Source organism: Seriola dumerili, unplaced genomic scaffold (assembly GCF_002260705.1).
Source record: "Seriola dumerili isolate Sdu_G_001 unplaced genomic scaffold, Sdu_1.0 BDQW01000056.1, whole genome shotgun sequence".
NCBI classification, from domain to species: Eukaryota; Metazoa; Chordata; class Actinopteri; order Carangiformes; family Carangidae; genus Seriola; species Seriola dumerili.
Window position 1 is genome coordinate 3,974,342 of NW_019174311.1, and position 22,318 is coordinate 3,996,659.

General features: G+C 39.7%; 1 protein-coding gene across 4 annotated transcripts in view; it reads right to left on the bottom strand.

Moving 5' to 3' along the window:
• The window catches only part of clstn1 (calsyntenin 1), a 37,475-nt gene extending 20,683 nt beyond the window's left edge, over positions 1–16,792 (bottom strand). For all 4 annotated transcript variants that reach the window (XM_022741624.1, XM_022741622.1, XM_022741623.1 and 1 more), the window contains exons 1-2: positions 16,544–16,792; positions 829–951 (exon numbers count right to left, since the gene is read on the bottom strand). In XM_022741624.1, coding sequence (XP_022597345.1) covers positions 829–951; positions 16,544–16,625 — 205 coding nt within the window. In that variant the 5' untranslated portion in view covers positions 16,626–16,792. The remainder of the gene's footprint in view (positions 1–828; positions 952–16,543) is intronic.
• Positions 16,793–22,318: the final 5,526 nt, after the last annotated feature.

A 22,318-nucleotide genomic window follows, 5' to 3' on the forward strand; every position in this document is an offset into this window, starting at 1 on the left:
TGAAGAGAGTTGCAGACAACAGATCACACTACTCGTGTGACATGAAATGGAGGGAAATCATTTCCAATTCTGTGGTGCTTTGAATCCTGGCCAAAGTCAATCCTGATGTGATTAGAAAGCCCCAGAGCTAATACTGCCTTGGTACATAAGCACACTAATTGTGCCTCTCCACTGAGAGCAAAAGAACATGAAAGAGTATTTTGATCTGAATATCAAAAGGGCCAGTCTGGTGGATATGGAAGCCAGCTGTATGTCAGTGTGACGGGCCTGTCATAAAGAATGAAATGTGCAGAATGCCATTGAGTCACACATGTCAGCTACCAAATAATGTATTAAATATTGAGCAAAGTGATTTCCTCCAGAACTACTGAGCCAGTGATGATTTAATCACACATATAATGTCAAATATAACCTATATCACAGAAATAATGAGAGTTATAGATAATAAAACACCCTGAAGAGGGACCTATCAACATACTCATGATTTCAAAGCATTACGCTGAGACTAGATATACAGTTGTATTCCATGTTAAGAAAAGCTTTTTCAAGAATATTTAGTTCAGTTTATAAATAATCCACCAGCAAACAGCTTGCATGTCTTTAAATGTACACATCAATGACCTCGAAATGTCTGTGAAACTCACATTATTTATACATGAGCAGATTTTCTCTATGCATCACGTTACATGATCTCAAAGCTTTAATGGTACCGAGGAATTAGGGTGTTTTCTCTTTATTTAGTGTGAAAGGAGAGAAGAGTAATTGCGAGTTAAGTGAAGCTGAGGTACTAAAAGAACGGCAGCAGCAGCGTTAAACTTCCTCTCTCACCTGCATAGCGTAGAGGAGCATCCTTGTCCAGTGCAATTAGAGGGGGGTCCAGAAGTACTTTGTCATCGTTTTCCGTTACAATCCCGTGGTACGTCGTCTCAATCCATGGTTTGTGCTTATTGACTGTGAGACACAGAGAGAGAAAGGGTGAGTCTCTACTATAGAGAAAAAAAAATATATATAAATATAGTCAATACTAATCATTTCTGTCCTGAGACAGTTCTGTCCTGTCTTGTTTTTCTCTCACTAGCGCTAATTAGCAATTTATATCTTTTTTTCCTGTGCTTTTAATAATCAGATTTCATCTGTGTTTTCTCAAATTGCTAGTTTGGCTTTTATCTTTCCTCCCAATGCAGCTTAAATAAATTTTTAATGAGGATTTGGATGCTTTTAATATCACTTCTAGAGGCGCCACACATAATGAAGGAACCCTAAATGCTGTAAAAGCATCACTTGCATCCATGAACCATGGATGACCAAGAATGTCCAGGGTTAGAGGGAGCTAAATCTGCTGAAAAGCCTGTATTACACTGTACATCATTCTCCATTATAAATCTCAATGTTCTGATATCATATTGTTCAGGTTATCCAAAATGAAAACAAATTCTCTCAAGATGATTTTTGAAAATGCTGCATTCATTTAACAGGAGCCAGAATCCATATCAGTTAATGAGTTCTGACAGCGGTATCACAGGGATGATAAAGGCCCTGGCTATGACTTTCAGGATGGTTTGTGGTGCAAGAGTTGGGCCGTTTACAGCTTTGTGTGCTAGCCGGCCTGGGAGGCGTCCCAGCTGCAGACAGCACTCGGTTGTAGCTGGCGGCTGCAGAAAAAGCTGCAGTGAGTGACATATTTGGGCTGGCTTAGAAAACAGCATTGACGCAGGGGAGATGCAGCTCTCTTACAGCCAATATGTGCTCACTCCAGAGCGAGAGGAGAGGATGGCATTCCTGTGCTACTGATCTGCAAAGGTGATGCTAACTCTGGCTGACAGCACAGTGTGAGGGACAGACACTGAGGGAGAGGTAACCAGATAGCACATATCCTGAGGACAAGACAGTTACACAAAAACCAAGTATGTCCAAATAATTTATACATTTCTTTGCCCATATTTGGGAATAATGTTTTATTTCACTTCAATTAGGGCTGCAGACTGCAACCATTACGTTTTTGTTCTTTTTTGTGCAAGACCTATTTACAAGCAGCGCTACATTTTTTTACTGTTTGATCACACTGACTGAGTCAAGTCTTTGAAATGTTATCACTGTTTTTTAAGGGAAATAGGCAATATTTTCTGCTGTTTGAAGTTACTTAACAATGCAGGAAATCCAGGTGCTGAAATCATCTGCTTTGTTCAGACATGCTGCCTCTCTGCCCTCACCTCAACCCCACTGTCCTTATTCAGAAGGCCAATTTCACTGGAAACAGTCTGATAAATTCAATGTAGCCAGGTCTTGAATTCAAGCTAATCCATGCTAACTATGAACTGCTGCCTAAGCCTAAACAATCACCAGCGGGGAATCATCGACCACAGCACAATAAGCATGTGGCCCAAATGTAATGTAGCAAACTGTTCTCGTTATATAATAATCCAATCGGGGGTTAACAATAATGTCTTCACGCATCATAATTGGCCAATGGTTATATGGGAGCTTTCTTTTGGATTTGTGGAGGAATATTTCTTGATATGAACCCTACACATAAGTAATGAGAAGAATCAAAGCACACATGAATTGACCTCAGGCAGCAGGAATTAAAAGCTGTTAGTGGGCTTTTTCTATGACGCCGAGGTTCTGAGAGATGAGATTTATAAAAGCAATAAAGTCGTAAGAGTAAGTGGTCGCTAAAGTCTTGATGAATGTTGGAACTCTGTGTGAATCAGTCAGAAACAAATATATGACTTTTAGCTAATTAGTTAAACATCAATTAAGCACCTAATGAGCATTTCCTCCTCTTATTTATGCCACAGCAGGACGAGGTTGCACTGTGGAGCTTCGTAAATAAAAGACTTGTTGGTTTGGAGTGATGGAGCCCATTTTCTCTGATCATCTGACCAAAAGCACTCATGAGCAAAACCAACTAATGCTACATGTATTTCAGTAGGAACTTACACAGAGCACTTGAGTAAATACACAAAGATACTGACATGGTTTATATGATACAAAAATTAAACTGTAATCATTGTCAAATTTTAGTTTTGTCAGACAGGGCACTGAGTTCATCAGTAATGGCAACCAGGCAGTCACTGAAATATGTACTTGCTTTCAATTATCATTAGTAGCACTATGTAATTATCATTTAATGTGGTGAACTCTCATTCCATTGTCTGACATAGAAACTACAGTTAAAATTAAACAAGACAGATTTTTTTGGACATTTTTCATTACTCATTTCATTACACACTGAAGCACATCCTCCAGCCCACGTTTATCCAATTAATGGTGCACAATGACATATTCTGAGCACAACATTCATCTCAACAGGCAACATTATTTCAATAAACAGTGGACTAATTACTGTGTCTCTGTTGCAAAATGCTGGTGCCATTCAAGTATCTGCTGAGGCTGCCAAACAAACACTTTTGGAACCTGTGGGCTTGAAATACTTCCACAAGTGTGTATGTGACCTGCAATTTTGTGCATTTTTTAAGTCTGGAAATTAAAGTAATATGCTTACCATTTAATACTTGAAAGAAAAAAAACTTACTCACACAGCACATCCAGAATTAATGTCAGTAAAACTATTTATCCTCCATCTTTACTATTAATTCTTAATATATTTTATATTATAGTGAAATTAAATCCACAGTTGTGACATGCTGTAAAAAGCCTCAACATCACACATACATCATCTGACTAATAGGAAGATGCCTGATGTTCAGTAATACAATCTGTTCTACAGTTATATCAAACAGTAACCAGATATAAAGAAAATCTACAAAAGTATAAATCAATGATGGTGAGGTTTTCAGACAGCATTAAACGTCAATCTGCTAAATCCAATTTTAGCGAAGCAAATGAGTTGCGTTGTGTGTCATTACATAATTTAGTGTAATTCTCAGTGATTACACAATCAATGACAATTAATTAAAAGCTACTTGCACAGGATTGGTTTGATTTGGGGCATCACAACGAATGAGAATTACCCATGAAACCATTTTTTTGCTTCGAGAAAAGTTTCTTCAGACTGAAGTTGACATGCTTTTAAAATTTGTCAATGCACAAAGTCATAACAACATCAAACATGGCTGAAATATATTTGCTTGTCTTAGCACTAAATTAGTACATTATTACCTATGTTTTCACCCATGTCTGTTTATTTTTCAGCAGGATTACGCCAAAAGTACGGAACCAATTTGCACCAAACTTGGTGGAGTGATGGGACATGGACCAGGGAAGAACCAGAAGCAAGTCATGATCATTTATTATGAATAAGATTTTTTTTCTTTGAAGTCTGGTGTATGTTGTTTGACATTGGCCTTGGCAGAGGTCTGTTTTCTCTGAGTACTACTCCGGTTACATTAAATACTTTTGGAGCATTTTCATGCCTTTCTTATAGATTAGACAGTAGAGAGATGACAGGTGCAACAAAGGTTCCCAGCCAGACCCGAACTAGGGACTTTGTGATTTTTGGTTGGGGCCTTAAATCACCAAAAAGGTGTGTTGTTATGGTAAATGACACATATACTGTATGGATAGAGTACAGTATGTGCAAATCAAGTTGATGTTGATGTTGTCATTCAGCACTACAAAAGAACATGACAGCAATATTGACTCAAACTTTGTTTTAAGAGGGGGCTTTGCCAAAATAAAGACCTTTTCACTTATAGACTGAATATAGATTTCATATGACTTTACATCTGTAGTTAAAGCTTGTCCTCCACATGCAGTGCTTAATGGGAGCAAGATGCTGTGTATGCCAGTAATTTGGAATTGATCAAGCCCAATAAATCTTCTTTGCTGAGCATCTCGTGACCTGAAGTGAAGTGGATGTCTTTAGACAGATTGCCAGGCCAGACTACTACAATAATCTGCTTTAGCTTCCACAGAGTCACAGTTATTGTTAGCCAGGTCACATGTGGGCTTCACATTTGTCCATGAGTCGTTGAAGGCTCTAAGCACTGACGTGCTCTGTACCAAGACCAGCACTGAATGGTACAACATCAAGCAGCCTTTTTAAAGCTCCTGGAGGTTAACGCAAAAACATTTTAGTCCAATCCTGACCAATACAAACAGATCAATTAACAAAGACGGCTGTCTGCTTGTGCCCTTTTTGGCTATTCTAATGTCATTTCCAATAATCTAGCATGTCCACCACTTTTGACCAATAGACAAGTTTTAAAAAGAAATCTGAAAACTTAACTTTGAAGAGTGCATTTCATCCACTTTAACAAAAAAAAAAAAAAGAAGAAAAAAGCACACTAACGAAAAGTCTGATGACACCAATAACACTAAATGTGTTATTTTGGTAGTCAGACATGTTGAACAGAAGAGACCGATTTCAAACATTGGTCTGAGATTCACACATATCAGATGAAACGAGATAACACAGATATGCTCACAGATTTAACTGTGGAGCAGAAAAATGTGACACAGGTCAAGTCTAAGTATGAGGGCATAAGATGCAGATGTGGGAGGCCTTTGACACATTCAAAAGCAAACTGCACTACTGCTGTGCATCAGCATTCAAATCAAATCCCTTTTCACTCACACACACCTCACATGAAAAGAAATCTAAAGCACGACTTTAGTTAAAGCGTGAAATTCTCACGTACATTGTGTGAAATTGCCAACAAGGCCCTTTTGACAAGATAGCTTCATCATCCCCCTGCAAGCCCGCAGTGAATGGGAAGAACATTTGTTGTTCTGTGACTTGTTTGTTTGGCAGAAAACATTTGACACGGAGCAACAAAAAACATGACTTGCACAAATGCAGACACCATTATTCCTGGAAAATGGATGATTGATTATATTCTATATGTACTACCTATAAGATGATTTCTACATTTATACAACAAAAGACTTTGTATTGTAAGGGAGGGACTAGTTTGTTTCTTTCAGGGGGGGTGGGGGGTGGCTTTAGGATTTAGGATGGAATGGGATTAGAAAGGGGCTTTGAAATGATGCAGTCTGAGAAGGACCTGCTGCTGCAGCACTGAGGATGTTTCGCATGCAAGACTGACATTTTCTTAATTCAACTAAATAAGGAAACCAGTTCACCTAATGCAATACATACTCACTACTGCCCCAATTATAACCTGCAGACTCAATTCAAGAGGAAGCTGTGATTCAAATGAATAACCAACATTAAACTGACCAAGACGCCTCTGACATACAGCAGAAGATGCTTGAGAAACAGGTGTGTTTGTGTGTTGTATCAACTGTAAATTGACATAACCTTCTAATAATAATATCGTAAAATAGTAAGCCTGAAACAGATGTGTGACATGTTGCTTAATCCCAGGAAAAAAATCATAGTCCTCAATCCTGATATGTTAAGCTAAGGGGATCACAACAATGTGCGTAAACTTTACCAACCAAGTAAAAAATGCAAGTTCATTGTCTAGAAAACACTACATTCTCAGCATACTTTAAATGTAATGGTAGGATGAGAAAAATAATTATGTAAGAATCCACCTCTGTTACAGTTACAACTGCCATTGAATATGTCTGTATATTAAATATAACCACCAAAAGAGAAAAGAAACAGCTGAGACTCTTTTAAGTCACTCTGCCATTACTGGATGCCTTTAGGTGTAAACAGTGAGGATGGTGGCTCATTAATCTCATTTAATGAGTCTTTTTGGGGTTGGGTGCAGACAGATTGGAGAAAGGTGAACAAAAAGATGTAGAAAAGTAAAAGAAAATCATTGCACACACACACGCACGCACACACGCACGCACGCACACATTGTGGGGTGACCCTCAATTGTATTTCTGGCCACAGAAATCACTGGCCTCAATATAAATATTAAATGGGAAGTTAGGATATAAATACACAGATATACTGGGCTGATATTGGCCGCTTGCTAAATAATAGATATTAACCCTGCACTGTCATCCTCTGCTGACATTAAAGATAAAAAAAAAAAGAGGAGAAAAAGGAGTTTAAAAATACAACAGCAAATGAACCCTACTATAAATACTGTATCCAGTGCCAAACAAATTAAGCCCTAATCTGGCAGACACAGGCAAATTAAAAATCCCTTAAGAGGCCTTTGAGAAATGAATGATGTGTCTTACAGCCAGACAACACAGTGCCTTGTATGCAATTCTGTTATGCAGCAAATAAAGCCCATAACATTTAATGTTATTATGAGATGCATCTATTTCATTCACTGACAAGGTCAAGTGATGTGCAAGACATCAAGCAAAGCAACAAAGACTAAAAACAAATCACTGCCAAGTTTTAATTGTGTGCATCTAACAATGACTATGATACCATGAAGACATGAGTAATGATGTTCGGCCGACATCTGGAATCTACTTTTAAGGTTTCAAATGATACACAGAGGGGGAAGCAGGAACAGTTTGGAGAGAGGGAGGGGGGTTGAAACACAGCTGACTTCAGGATACAGGTGGACAAGGATAAAATACGTGGTGTGGCTGTATGAGCCAAGCTGTGCTGTGCCAAGCCATCACTGATCAGCTCTGTCTCTGCCACCTGTACTGTCCACTCTTTGAACTACAGAGGGTATTTCAAGACAAATAAACTGGTTCTTAAACAATGTAGGCTTCGTCACGTATAGAATTTTCCTGTTGCCGTTTTTTCATTGCTTTCCTTTGTTCCGTTTTTTCTTTTTTGAATAGGCACCTTGTTTGTACCTGTCAAGTATAGAGAGAAATATATATATATATATATAAATCAATATGTTGATAAATGATAAATGTACGTAAGTATACTCAGGTTAATCAGGTTAATACAACCTGCAATAACTGCTTCCTTCATGAAGGCTATATTGTTCAGTTTAATCATAGAGTTGATTCATCTTTATTATAATTTTGGAGAATGTAGTTTGTGGCGATATTGGATTATACAATACAATTTAGCTAGGTGTACCCAAGAGTGTATGTGGATTTATTTTTGGTATTTTCATTTCGCTTGGAGAGGTCTATGTATATTGTACGTTAATCGTTTAGATATGGGATGAAAAAAATCATGCAGGATTTGAATTACAGAAGCAAATCAATTGTTTAGTTGATCGACCACAGAAATCTACAACTAAATAATCTTTTGGTCTTTTTTTTTTTATGTAAAAGTGTCAATCATTTGCTGGTTTGATCCTCTAAATATGAGAATTTGATGCCCCACAACAATAAACAGTCTCTCAGGCTTCTGAACCCCTGGTCGGACAAAACAAGACCTGTACAGACAAGTCAACTTGGGTTCTGAGAAATTATAGCAGCCATTTTCACCATTTTTGACATTTTATAAAAGAGTAATCAAGAAGTCAAGGTCATTATTGCATTAATAACATTGTAATATTAATGGTGAGACAATACACACAGCAGCTATTCCCACTTGAATTAATCAGAGACATGTGCCTGGTTTTTAAGGTGTGTAGGACTATTTTTGCTATATTTTTTCAGGCACCATTTTTAACAAGAAGACGAGTGCTCTGTGATATAAAGCCATTTGTTGTTTGTTGTGATACCACTGCAACTTTTGTGTTTCCCTTACAAATGATTAACCCACAGGACAATGAATGTTCTTGTAGAGTAAAGGCTTAAGCTCAAACAGTCTTTGCATAGCATCGCTGGTTTTGATTTCAAATGGAACAATGGTGCATCAACAACACCAACAATCAACCATATAAAACTTTAAGGGAATCTTTGGGAATTCACATATAGTGTGATGCCATGACTGACTTCTTTCATGACTCCCAAAGAACGAGGGTAACATATTGACCATTCTCTTGAACACAAAGACAAAGCCCCTTTATGGTTGCCTAGCTCTTTTATTGGAGCCTAACCTATAAAGTTTGACCTATTAACTGTGATGAAATGCTTCCTGTGAGAAAGTTGGACTACAATAGGCCGTGGTAATCCTGAGATTGAATAGGACACCTGTACACGCTCTCTCCCTCCATGCAACTGCTGTGACGTGGGGGAATAAAAACATTCTACCTCCCGAACACTTCTCGAAAGCTTTCAACATGTCCAGCTAACCCATGCAACTGCTACAGGAGAAACCAAACATGATGATACCCAAGTGTTAACAGGCTTCTGGTCTCCAGGGATGGGAATTGGTAAGATTTTATTGATACCAATGCCATTATCAATTCTGCTTATCGATGCGATTCTTTATCGATTCCTGTGGATTTTCTGTGTGGAAAAAAGTAGGCCTATACAGGTTTTCAGTGTCAACAACGCAAATTTTATGAGTCTGAACACTGAACAAGATAGATAATTGCTCTGTAGTTGTTCAATCCCTCGAGGAGGGGGTGCTGTCTGCCTCTTTAGGTCTGCCTTGTATTAATTTACAAAAAAAGAAAAAGAAAAAAAAAAAAAAAAAAAAAAAAAAACGGCTCTTGGACGGGAGACGTTCGCGACCGACACGTCACTTGTACGTGCCTTCCCCGCTCTGCTGAGACTGGGAAGCACTTGTTGACCGGTGGCGTAGAGCGTCAAACACATGACACTCCTGATATTTAACGCCCTGCCGCGTCTACAGATGTTTCATGTTTGTTTTGAAATAAAGCCACACTTCCTAAACTCCTTCGTTGTCGTTCGCACTGACTGCCTCTTGTGAAAGCGTGACGTCATTGTTTTGCAAGGCACGCGGGACTAAGTGGAAGGCATCTACAAGGGAATCGTTAAGCATAAAGGCAAATGATGTCGATGGATGGAACCAGATGGAACCGGTTCTCAACTGGAATCGGTTCTCGATTCCCATCCTTACTGGTCTCCCTGAGAGAAACGGCGAAACATACCACAGCTGTCCAGGTTGTAGCAGCATCACTGCAGCAGATGATCAGTCTGTACAGTCTGTAATCATCAGATGAAGCCTGATAATGCCTGGGAACCTCTGTGGACTTGTTGTGTAATGGTGATGTTGCAGCCAAGTCTCAGGCCCGTGATGCGATGTGAAGCTTCTGCTTCATCGATTTAACTCATATTTTACATATGATGGCCTGCAAGCCTTCATCTTCTTTGATTATATGCAAATGTGAAGCTCTACTACGCAGCATTATAAGGCTGGTTCACCACTGAGCAAAACTCAACTCTTCTGCGCAATGATCATTCAAGTATCCTTTTGTACCCATTACCCAGTGACTGAAATCCTTATTTATCCAGAGATTTCAGATTACATAGCAAAAAAACGTAACAACTACTAAACTACCATAGTGACTGCAAGCACAGTGAACTGCATGTCTGCAAAAGCCAGGTATAAAATGTAGACATGTTTAGATATTTCAAATTATATACTACACTGCGAGTCAATGTGGTTGGATTCTGATTAAAAATACAAAATAACTAGGCTTTGTTCTGGTGAAAATGTTTGATTAATTTACCAGCCAAATATGCCAAGGACAGGCAACATAAGTGGCAGCATGGTCTACAAGCACAGTGTGCAGGCTGTCTTATTATTGTTCAAGACTAAATAAAGCCTCTCTGTGGCATGGTTGTTATTCATATTTGTCCCATTAGCTGCTGCAGTACACTGAAGAAAAGAGAAGGGAGTGAGTGAGCTCTGGTGATAGTCAGACCTTGAGGTTTCCAGGGAAACGGCAAAAAAAAAAAAGTTAGGAAAATTTGAACACCTAAAATGTGATAACCATAAATACAGAAGAATATGTAAAATGTAATACTTGTACAAACTAACTCAGAGTATGAGAGCAGTAGGCAAATCTGTACTTCCCAGAAACAGTGTTTTCCAGGCAGACAGGTATGCTTTCAACAACATACGCAAGGTGCATTCATGTTTAGACGGCAGATTCAGGATTTGTTGAAGTTAGACAGAAATACTTCAGCAGTGACAAACAGAAACTGCAGGTGAAGGTATTTAATGCATGCAGATCTGAGACTTAAATTAAGCTGGTGACTCTCTCTGAATTTCATGGATCAGGAAAAACCAATGGACAATCTGCTCATAGTCTGAAACAGTGGGCACACTTCTCTGTTTGTCTTGCCTTACAAGCTCCTGAACTTGTTTACGCAAGCCACCCCCATCACAGACTGGGGACTGTTCTAGGAAGCCTTGAAGACGCTAAAAGGAAGCCCAGACCTCAAGGGCCCCTCACTCCCCAAACACCCCGCTCACACAGGAGAGCCTCTCAGTTTCCCTGCCAGGCAACAACATTTGTTTGTCTTCTACGCAATCACAACCGCCTGACAGAACGAACACACCCTGGATGACCGTAGTGCTGCCATGTAGAGGAGGTTGGAGTTGCAGAGCCTTGAATGCAACTCAATCACCACTCTGTGCGAGCGACACAAAAGGGCCAGTGAGACTGAAGTGAGAGTGAAAACAGCTGGAGTGCTGCACAGGCACTCGGGTGTAGCTGACCTGCGGCAGGTAATGTGCTCTCTGGTTACCTGTTTCCCATGGAGCCTGAATCTTAATGTGAACACGCCCAAATGTGAATAGCTCTGCAGTGCCATTTTTTCTCCTGGAGGCAATGGGACTCAAGGGAGGAGTTAACACATAAGCTGCAGAAATGGGCTGAATTAAAACCTGTATGCTCTAGTTTTTATTACCTTATTCTTTTAGTAAAAAAACAACAGGTTACTGCACCATTGGCTATTACTTTCAGAGGTAAGGCATTCAATTTCAATACTGACATTATAATGAAGTAAAAAGTTGTTGTTTTTTTTGTTTGTTTTTTTTAATATTAGCCTTGGATAGTTTATTGCAATATTATCTTCATAAAATGCTGCTTTTGTAAAATCATGTAATTAACAGCTTTTTACCATTTTTTTTAACTAATTCATATAATTCTACAATATGAGATAAGTTGATTAAAAACATGGATATTTACTTTCTCATGTTGGTGTTTTGTTGTCTGAATATTACTTTTTGCTCTGCACTGGCAATGTAAAGCATCAAGACCAGGGGCTCATGTGAATGTAAACCCCCTTCTTGGTGGCCAACACAACTTCCCAGTCATCTGGCACAATTTAATATTCACAACTGAATGACCCATTCTTGACAGTTCACTGACTCCATTCAGCCTGTGAAGTCACCAATGAGAGGGAAGTCACCAGCGAACCAAATTAAGTCCAGAATTCTCATGGCCTGTCTTTCCAGCACTAAGTGGCAAATTACCAAATTGAAATACTTCAACAATTTAGCACTTTCTGAGGATTATCTCACACACACATTCTTGAGGGGCCTGAGACGCGATCCTTCAACAGTGACCACATTGTGACATACTTAGTCAAGATCCCAACCCTGAAGTCTGGGTCTAAAAGCCCTTTGTTCCTCTGCAGAATCTCTGAATAAATACTGAAAAATATAAGAGCTAACTTGTAGGAACAGGGCCTCTGTCTGGGGCAAGTAAACTGTTGTTCTTTGCAATACAGGGTAAAATGTTTCATAATGGTTCTTATACTCCACAGAAGCAGTAATCAATTTTAAATCCCACTTTAATAACAATGAAAAGTTCCTTCATTACCTCAGTCCACATCGTGTGTTTGTTAGCAGGATCTCTCAACAAATATAAATCAGATTTTAGTGAAATTTTGGTGTAAATTTAGGCCACGACACACACAAGCAAGTAATTAGATTTGACTGTGTAGAGCTGTAGAGGCATATTCTTTCCCCAATTTCCCTGCATTCAGACAAATCTGAGTATTGGTCTCACCCATTTTGTGCCTTGTGCTTGACATATTTTCCACCATTTTACAATTTTCTGTAAAATCTTTTTAACCATTCTTCCTACAAATTTCATCCAATCATCTAAAAATATACTGCATATTATGTAGAGGCTGATAAAATTGTATTAATTTGTTCTTTGTTATTCCATTCTGTTTTCCTATAATTGACTACCAATATCTTGTTGGCATGGCCTATTTGACACTGACTGCCATAACTACTGAACTCTCAACATTCCTGCAAAATCTCATGACGTTTGCCAATAGTTTGTACTTTAGTAACATAATAAATGTTCATGACTCAGTGGCTCAGTCAGTGCGACCAATTAGAAATTTTGTAAAATTCATCCTCACACAAAGCCCTAATATTCTCATGCAGGATTTAGGTATTCTTGGTTGCCGTCAACCAATCAGAATTAAAATGGCATATTTTTTGGACGATGAAGTTTCAGCAAAGGCTTGTGTTCAATGACTTGATGGAGTTAGACACTGTGGAATACGAGGAACATCTCACTAACTTCAAATGAAATGGATTGTATCAATCAAAACCACCTACAGTGACGCACTGACAACAGCTGACATTTTATTTTGTGTTTTACCAGCTGATAAAGACCTGACATGCTCAAAATGAAACTGAACTGATTCACTTCTTTCCCAGTATTATCACATTGTTGGCCATTAGCCATCCCCCTGTTGACAGTTAATGATGTAATTTCTGAGTAAAAACAAGTCTGTAAACTGACTGAATGATGGCATACACCAGTGTTACTAGAGCTGCATGGGAGAGGAGAACAATGTAGTCATTGTCAGCTGTGTGCATCCACATAGTTTCTGTTTGCCATGACATAGCAGGATGACATATGTCACACAGATTGTTGGTAGTCTGAGGGCTTAAAATGGGCTTAAATCAACAGAAAAAACAAACTGTGAGCATATATATTTCCCCAGAGTGGACCAGGTCAATGATGGCAGTCATCCTATATTTTAGTTTCTTGGATCCTTTAATCAATAGATCTATTTGGGATGAATTTCTTAAGTCAGGCAAAAGGTTTCAACCAATATTGGTTTTTGAAGGACAATATCAATATTGTTTTTAAAGTGAAGTTGCTGATGACCACTTGTAAGGGCGTGAAAGCCGGTGAAGACTATGGCTGAAATTATTAGTCAATTAATGAATTAGTTAATACAAAAAATATCACCTGATGCTATTTTGAAACTTCATGATTTAAATCCTTTTTTTCCCAGTAAAGACATAAGAAAATTATATAGAACATTTGTATGAACAAAGAAAATGTGTAAATACTTTCCTGGATATCTTAACTCAGGCTATAAAAACATCAAATAAACAGAATATAAACAGAATAATATGATTTAATGTAGTTGAAATCGAGGAGGAACCTCAGGGGTGCACCGCATGACAGGCCAATAAATTATGTTCTAAAAAGAAAAATATTGATCTGATATATTAACTGACGTGCAATTTTCAGTGATCAATTGCAGGCATCGCCAATGAATGCAGGAAGGAGGCCTGGGAGGAAACACTTTCACCTGATCTGTAACACGTACTTTATCCCAGCCATGTGAGGAGGGCGCATATGTTAACTCAGCAGCACACAAAGCAGGGCATCCAATTTGTTCAACTAGAATTACTTAATTCCATGATGAATGAGCCAAGAAACTTCCCATCAGCCAGCTTCTCCTTTGTCTGGCTGTGTGTGCACAGGAGAGGCTCATGCGTCTCGGCAGACCGAACGTTTGAGTCTAGAACATGGGGACACGCAGCAGCTGCTCATGGTAACAGAATAAGAAACAGATCACATGGGGCGAGACTTTGAAAACAAGTGACAAACACCATGATGTGAAACTCCAGAAGTGTCTATTAAAAACAGCATTTACAGCAGTGGGCAGCAACACCAAAGAGTTAAAAGCCTAAAATGTGTTGAAGCTTCAACAGGCCTGCCACGGACGATCCATGTTTGCCCCAGTTTCACACGCACTGACATTTCCTTGCTGGCAGTGTAATGAATCATATAGTGTAGGTAATGTGTTGATACACCTCAAACCTCTATTTTTATCAGATTGTTCAAGGCTTGTTGTAGCCATGTCATCAGTCATGACAATGTTTGTGTAGGCAAATGGGTGAGGACCACAACATCCCTTCCTCATGCTCAATCTGTTTCTGTAGTGATAACATCTAATCATCTGCAGACATCTAAACCAGAGGATTCAGGAAAAACCTGAGGAGTATTTGCTTCCTCGTGCACTGCAAGGTGGCTGTTATTGAAGAAGAATCAACAACAGGCAAATCTGGACTGCAGGTGACAGGAGGTGGCTCAAATAAGCAAGTGACCTTTGGTTAATAAAAGATAAGCCCTCATGGTGATTTCACAGCCTTGCTTTGCTGATAAGAGCAGGAAAGTCAGCAGGTGCACTTTACAAACACACACTTGGCTACGACACAAAAAGCCACATTCACACACTACCCAGGACTATCTGCTACGGGCCTTTTCCTTTTGATTGATGTAAAAAGAAATTAAGTTACTGCTTTACAAATGGTAGTCCTCTGGTGCTGTGCATTCTCAGCTGTTTGACATGGCAACAGGAAAAAATATGGCTGTATTAGAAGCTGGTGTGCAGACTTTTATGGGACCCAGTGTCCCTTTCATATTCTTTGTTTTGTTCATGGAGCATAAAATGGGTGTAACATTAAGAGAAAAACAACACACACTGGTCTCCAGCGGTGGAGACATGCTGATATGGCTACTGACTAATATGCACCTGCCCTTACACACCCTGAAACAGGAAGCTCACACTGCGGAGTCAGTAGATTGAATTTAACGTTAAAACACAGTGTGTAAATTCATGCAATGAGGGAGTCCATGTCTGATCAGTGAGCTGCTGTAAGGAGGGAGGTGGACCGCCCTGCAGCAAATAAAGACATGTTTCTCCTCAGTGTCCATCCGTGACATTGTAAATGAAGAGCCAGTTGCACTTTCAGTTCTTATATATAGTCTCTGGTCTTAAGTAGGTCCAGACCTACCGAAGGGCTTTTTACTTCAGCCTGTGATCACAGCACATGAATTTTTAAATCCACCGACAAAACAGGAGCATGTGAAGAGGATCTGCAATGCGTAGCCAACCAAGCTCCATCCTGGTGCGACCACAACGTTGCCAAACCAAGCATTAGGCCTACTAATGGGGGAATAAACCTGCGAGGTTTAATAACACTGGATCTTTAAAAAAAAAAAAAAAAAGGGGGTAAATAAACATATCATCAGTCGCCTTATTTCAAATATACTCAAGTATATTTAAAAATTGAGATGAGTACAGAGAGTACCGAACATAGGCAAGTTAAATAAAAATAAAAAAATCTCAAAAACTCTGCATAGGGTGAAAAATATTTTTCATCTTTAAAAAACGAGTTAAGAAGCGACAAGAAGAGACCAGCACCTAAAAATAGACTGAATGCAGATGACAGAAGGGGGTCGTTTCGTGGCCTTGATATTATCTCCAAAGTCTCTACTCTACAGCAGGTATTAGAATAACATCTTACACATAGGCAATTACGGTAGTATATAATATAATGTGTGGTTTGGGGTTGTGTGAGGTTAAAATGGACACACTAATCGTAGGATGCACTTGCTGCCGGCGGGATACTTCGCGTCATCCCTCCGCTGCGGCTCCAGAGCTGACCATCCCTGAACAGGTTACTGAACACGCATCCCTCTGGACCGCACAGCCTGGTTAACGTTTGTTTGAACCTTCAACGTCTGGAAACAACCTGAAAGCTCCGAGGAACCGTTAACTTTCAGCAGCAATGTTTCCAAGCCACGAAGAAACCTGTCTGACACGCACAGACAGACAAAACACAACGGGATATAAATCCCAGCTTAGTTACCTTTAGCTGCCTCCACCGCACATAATAGTCCGAGGACCAGTCCGACAGCGGATGCAAATCGTTTATTCCCTCGGAACCGCATCCCGACTTCGAGTTCAACCGCGACGAAGTAAAAGACAACCTTCTTCTTCCCTCGTCAGTCAGGTGGAGTGTTGCTCTAACAAGAAAAATAAAATCCAGAAGATGAGTGTCGGTTACCACGGTAGCTCTAAGATGGCCGTCGTCGCCGCCGCCGCTCTACTCTCCCCTTCAATCACCGCTCCTCTCGCAGTTTTGCAGCTTGCTGCGTTCAAGCGCTGTCGGACCGTTTTAAAACACGTTCCAAACGCACTGAAACATAGAGGTCCTTTCTCAGCATGCAGTCTTGCGTCCCATATGACAGGTGTTTATGCAATATCTAACCACCAAATCACAACATAAACACAAAAGAAGGCGACCGTAAATGTTTACTTAGCTAGCAACTAGAATGTGTCAGATGCTGATTAAACCTACAAAGCTCTAATGAAAGAGTCAGAACTCGAGATTTTTGTTATTTCAAACCAACAAATGATTCTCAACACAATCGCATTATAAGTAAAAGTTCCTGCATGGGAGCAAAACTGTGAAAACTGGACAAACCTGGCAACTGCCCTGGGGCACCAGAATACTAAAAAGCTACTGGTTCTAATGTTAATTTTGAGGGAAATGTGCACACTAAAATAACTGATATGATAAAAGCAGCTTTGCTACCAGTCTGTGTCCAATGTCAAAATGTGAGTTCAGAGACCTTCATTATTTTCAGTCTAATTACCACACATCTCACACACACCTGTGGCTATGTGGTACAACAGCAAAGAAAAACTGTAGCGTACATATTACACAAAGACAAGGAGACATGGTTGGCTAATCAGGGCTCAGCAGCTCATTTTTCCCCCTTGTATGTTAATCTGACTGAATGGGAGGTTAGATTTGTTTGCTCCAATTCTTGTTCCCAGTGTGATTTCAAATGAACACTGCTGCTGCAAGCAAGCAAAATATCACTATTACAAGATTTTAAAACACTAGCACGTGAACATATAATACGCATACTGATAAATTAGTCAATTGAGCAATCAAACAAGACTTGTGTTCCATTTCTCTCCTCAGACTATAAACAAATCCGGGTTAGACAACATGTCTGACATTTTCTGTCTGCAGTATTGTGTTTTAAAGGCTTGCTCCACTGACATGAAACAACTGGGGAAGAAAAGTCTACCTACTCTGACACATATTACACTACAATGCCTGCTGAATTTTGTATATGACAGGTGCATACAATGAAAAAGCATTCACATTTACAAAAATATAATTCAATATCCTTTTTACTCTTCCAATTGGTGGATTGTGAAAACACCAGGGACAATTATGTAAATAAGTCCAGGACATAACCATTACAAATCCCTGACAAAGTCTGATAATTAACCCAAACCAAAAACTCTGTATTTATTAAGAACCCGGTTTTCCGGGGCATTTAAAGTGTTGAAGTTACTTTTGTTCTCTAAAGCTTCTCTTTTTCATTCTACTGAAAAAAAGGTCCATCTCTCCTGATCTCTATAACTCTCAACCAAAAATATCTACTCTGTTTCTGTCCTGTTTCTTTCCAGTCATAGGCAGTTCCAGTCGGATAAACGACGTAAAGTGCTCAGAAATCAGATCTTAGGAGGAGAACCTGAAGGCAGCGTGTGTCCAATGATGGCCAGTGACGTCACTACTGTTATTGTGGGAGCATGCAGCTAGTTTAGCACAGAGGGCTAAAACTAAGACTGAGGGCGGGGGCCAAATGCCTTCTGGTGCTACGAGGGGGGTTTGTGATGATGGTAGTGATCACCATAATGTGAAGTGCAATTAAACACAACACTGAAGCTTAGGGGCTGACAAGGACCCTCAAAGATTTCTGTGTGCATGCAATTTAATTGTAAATTTGTTTTTCCCCTGGTCATGTTGGCTGTCATCAATATTTGTAGGCCAGAAATGAGATGTTTAGGTGCCAGTCCCCTCAGTTATTTCAAATGTCTGTACAGAGGCTCACAGTGGAGGGTATCGCTGCAGAGACGGGACCCATAGAGCGTGCTGCCCCGAGGTCCTGGCTACATAATCCAGGCATGGTAAAAATGGATATTTCAAAAACATGACTCAACCAGAATGTGACAAACTAAAATGTGTGAAACTGCTTATGTTGCTCTGAAGCCAAAAAGTTGTTTAATCCTTTAGCCCAGACAGCTGAGGTGGGAATTTTAAATCTGAAGTACAGCTATGCTTTAATTGTGCCCCGAGTGTATTCCACAGTGCGACTTTCAGAAATATCTCTCACACTGAACAAGTTGTACAACATTCAATGAAAATGAGCATCATGTTGATCATTTATTAGTTAACCACTATCCTCACCCAGCAGAACAACCAGACAACAAGTGCCTGGCAATGTGAGAATAGTAAGGCCTTGAATTGCAAAAGGGGGGGGGGGGGGCGCTGTCTAATCAACACCCTCAGATATAGATAGCACCCCTGACGAGAAGAGGATGCAATGCAATCAGAAAAGTACTTATGAGCATCTACATCGCTGAGGAACCTTTATATGGCTGCTGCTCATGCAAATTCAGACACATGTGATTTTAATCTGTTTTCTTACAAATCAGAGAGGCTTTCATGAAAAGGTTAACAGTCCATAATGGGAAGTCTTGTTGTGAGTTTGTTGATAGAAACTGAACATGAGGCCTTACACAAGCTTTATTTTGCGTGCCATGCTAGAACAACAGCAGTGTTGTGAATTTGACAATTTGCTTTCTCCCAAACAAATAAATAAATAAAAAGTGTAAATGAGAAAAAACATATAAAAAAAAAAAAACTTTAAAACCTTCTAAATATTTCAAGAATAAAACCCTCAGTGCTGTCTCAATAGCTGCAATTATCAGGGAGAAACAGCAGAGAAAGGACATAGTTGTGTGAGGCCACAATTAAGTGATGGGTCTATAAACAGGGACAGTCTATGGGCATCAGGGCAGCAGCAGATCTGAAGCACAGTGCCTGTTTGTTTCCAGTTTGGCAACACATGAAGTGGCCCTAGAGAAAGTGGAAGCTCCCCCTCCCTCCCTCCCTCCCTCCCTCCCTCCATCCCTCTGTCCCTCCTTCCCTCACAGATGTCCAGCGCTCTGAGGAAGAGACATAATGACCATTATCATTCCTCTGGGGGACAATGGCAGGCAATAGGAGGGCTCAGTGGATAGGTGTGAAACATCAACGAATGATCAGAAAGGTGTTACTTCCTCCAGGACATTTCACCCACTGCTGTGAGTGACTGCTACTCTTTAGGGATTTCCATGGTTTAGTGTCAGTTGTGAACGCAGGTTTATTGGCGTTCACTTCATAGGTACTTTATAGTTTGTAAACTGTAGTGAGGTTTTTCTAAACAGCCGCAGAAGTTCATGAGAGCTATACATTGTTACAACACTCTGAATAGCACATAATAAAGAGTTGGTCCACCCCAAAAATACAAAGATATATTCTTTGACTTATCCCCCCGAGTATTTAGCAATGGAATAACTTTCCTTTTTTTTGTCCCCCTGATTCTGAATCATCTGTCTCTGAGATCTTTGCCTCCACCTCTATACAACAGAACAGAATCATAATTCATTCATAGATAGAAAGACAGAAGCAGAGTTAGGTTAACAGGCAATGGATTATCTATATTAACAGCACTGTTGTCCTCCGTTTCATGGCTGCTCAGCATGAAAAAGAACCTGCCATCCATCTCAGAGAGTGAGCTCGAGCCCCCCCAGACATGGATTTGGGGATTAGATACACCACATTATTAGGATGGTCAAAGGTCACGAATGCCTCATGGCTGCTCACATTATTCAAAATCCTTCCACCTCAGTTTCCATCCTTCTGCCTCAGTTATAACACTCTGCCAGTGTGGACAGAGGGCGGATACTCTGGGGGTTGAACATATTCAGTCACGTTGTTGGAGACATTACTGCAGGCTGCAGTCATGGTGGGTGGTTGGCAGTAGACGGTGCAAGAAAAAGACTTTGCTATCATGGGAATCAAAGTGGTTGTGACCATTAAACGCCACTGCTTCTCAGTATTCTCTTTCCTGTCTCATGTCTAGACTGCAGCTTGTGTCATTAGCCCCTGCAGGGTTTTGGTTTTCCTTTTCCAAAAGAGGGAAAAAGTGGGAATTCCATTATCTATTCCTCTTTTCTATGATCGGCACAGATTTTACTAGAGATAATTGTGCAGAAGGTGATTGTTTGGAGAACCCAAAGCTTTTCATAATGACTTTCTTACATGTAATTTTACATTAATGATGTGTACAGACCAAATAATTTGTTTATTGATATCTTTTTCACAAAGGAGCTGCATATGTTTGAGGAAGGGTCCCAGTATTTAATTAGCCTAAGGGATGAGCACAGAAAAGTTATTTCAGTGGATTATAACTCTGCATGCCGATTTGCCTTCATTTTTTATTCACACTCTTTCTTTATCTGATGATCAAAAATATATCCTTTGAAACCTGAATATGTGTGTCGCTTCATAAATTTATAAGCCTCAATTTTCAGTGAGCATTTCTCTTGAAAGATTAATTTTATATATGGCGAGACTTCAATCTTTTTTCTGCTTCAGTACGGGTGTCTCCTTGACTTTGCTCATGAATACATTTTTTTTTTTTTTAAATCCGTGGCTGGGGGAAATTAAATCTCACATTAGAAGTTCTGGATGTTATCAAGTTCTTTCACGGGAATATCTTAAAGCCAATGGGTCTGTATGTGCAGCAGTCTGGCCAACATATCACACAGGGAACTGACGCTACGCACCTTTAAAAGCTGCCTTTGCTTTCTAATTCATACATTCTCCACAGGAAACATTTACAACTTATCCTATGTTGCTCTCATTTATCTTACAACCTTTCGTTTGTCCTCCATTTGCACACACTCTAACTATGAATGTCCAGAAATCACCCTGTCTGTTGTCTTTTCTTAAACTAATCCCACTCTCATTCATCAGATCCTATATTATAATTCCTGTTGGTGTAATAGGCAAGTTTTTGCAGCTCACCTCAGGAGACAAGAAATCTATTTATTTTCCCTGTTTGTTTCATTTTTATATTGATGCTATGTAGAATTCTTGGTTGTCTATTTTGGTTTATGAACAAAGAAGCTGTTGGAAGAAATGTTTTCTGATGTAGACAGCTGTGATCTATATCTCATACCTCCTCCATGCACTCTAAATCACAAACTCCTCATCAAACCCCCCTTCTAAGAAAGAAATATACATTTTCACCCAAAGCTTTACTTTTATGTTGTGGCACTCAATGGCTTGTGAAGTAGCCTGAGGGTATTCTACGGCCCCTTGGTTGTCAACAGCCATGCAGCAATTTCAGCTGTCTCTCAAGCCCCATTGTTACTGATGTAAGGCCAGGATACTAAAAACACATGGCAAGAGTGGGAATCTGACAGATGGAGGCTTGATAACCTCACAGAATACTTCGGTCCTCTCTATAGGGCTCAACAGCCCTGCAGATTAAGCTTTCAGGCAGCACCTTCATCAGCATCCATATTCATCACAGTCATATTTTAATTTTATCACTGATATTTGATGTCAGACATGTTTGATTTCATTTGCATTCATTATGTGCGTCTGAAACAGAATATGAAATCAGAATTCATGAATCAAAACATCTGTATTTGCCACTCATGTGTGGTGGATTCCTCCAGATGGGCATCAGGAGTGTGGGTGCCATGATTTTGATGTTCTTGTTTT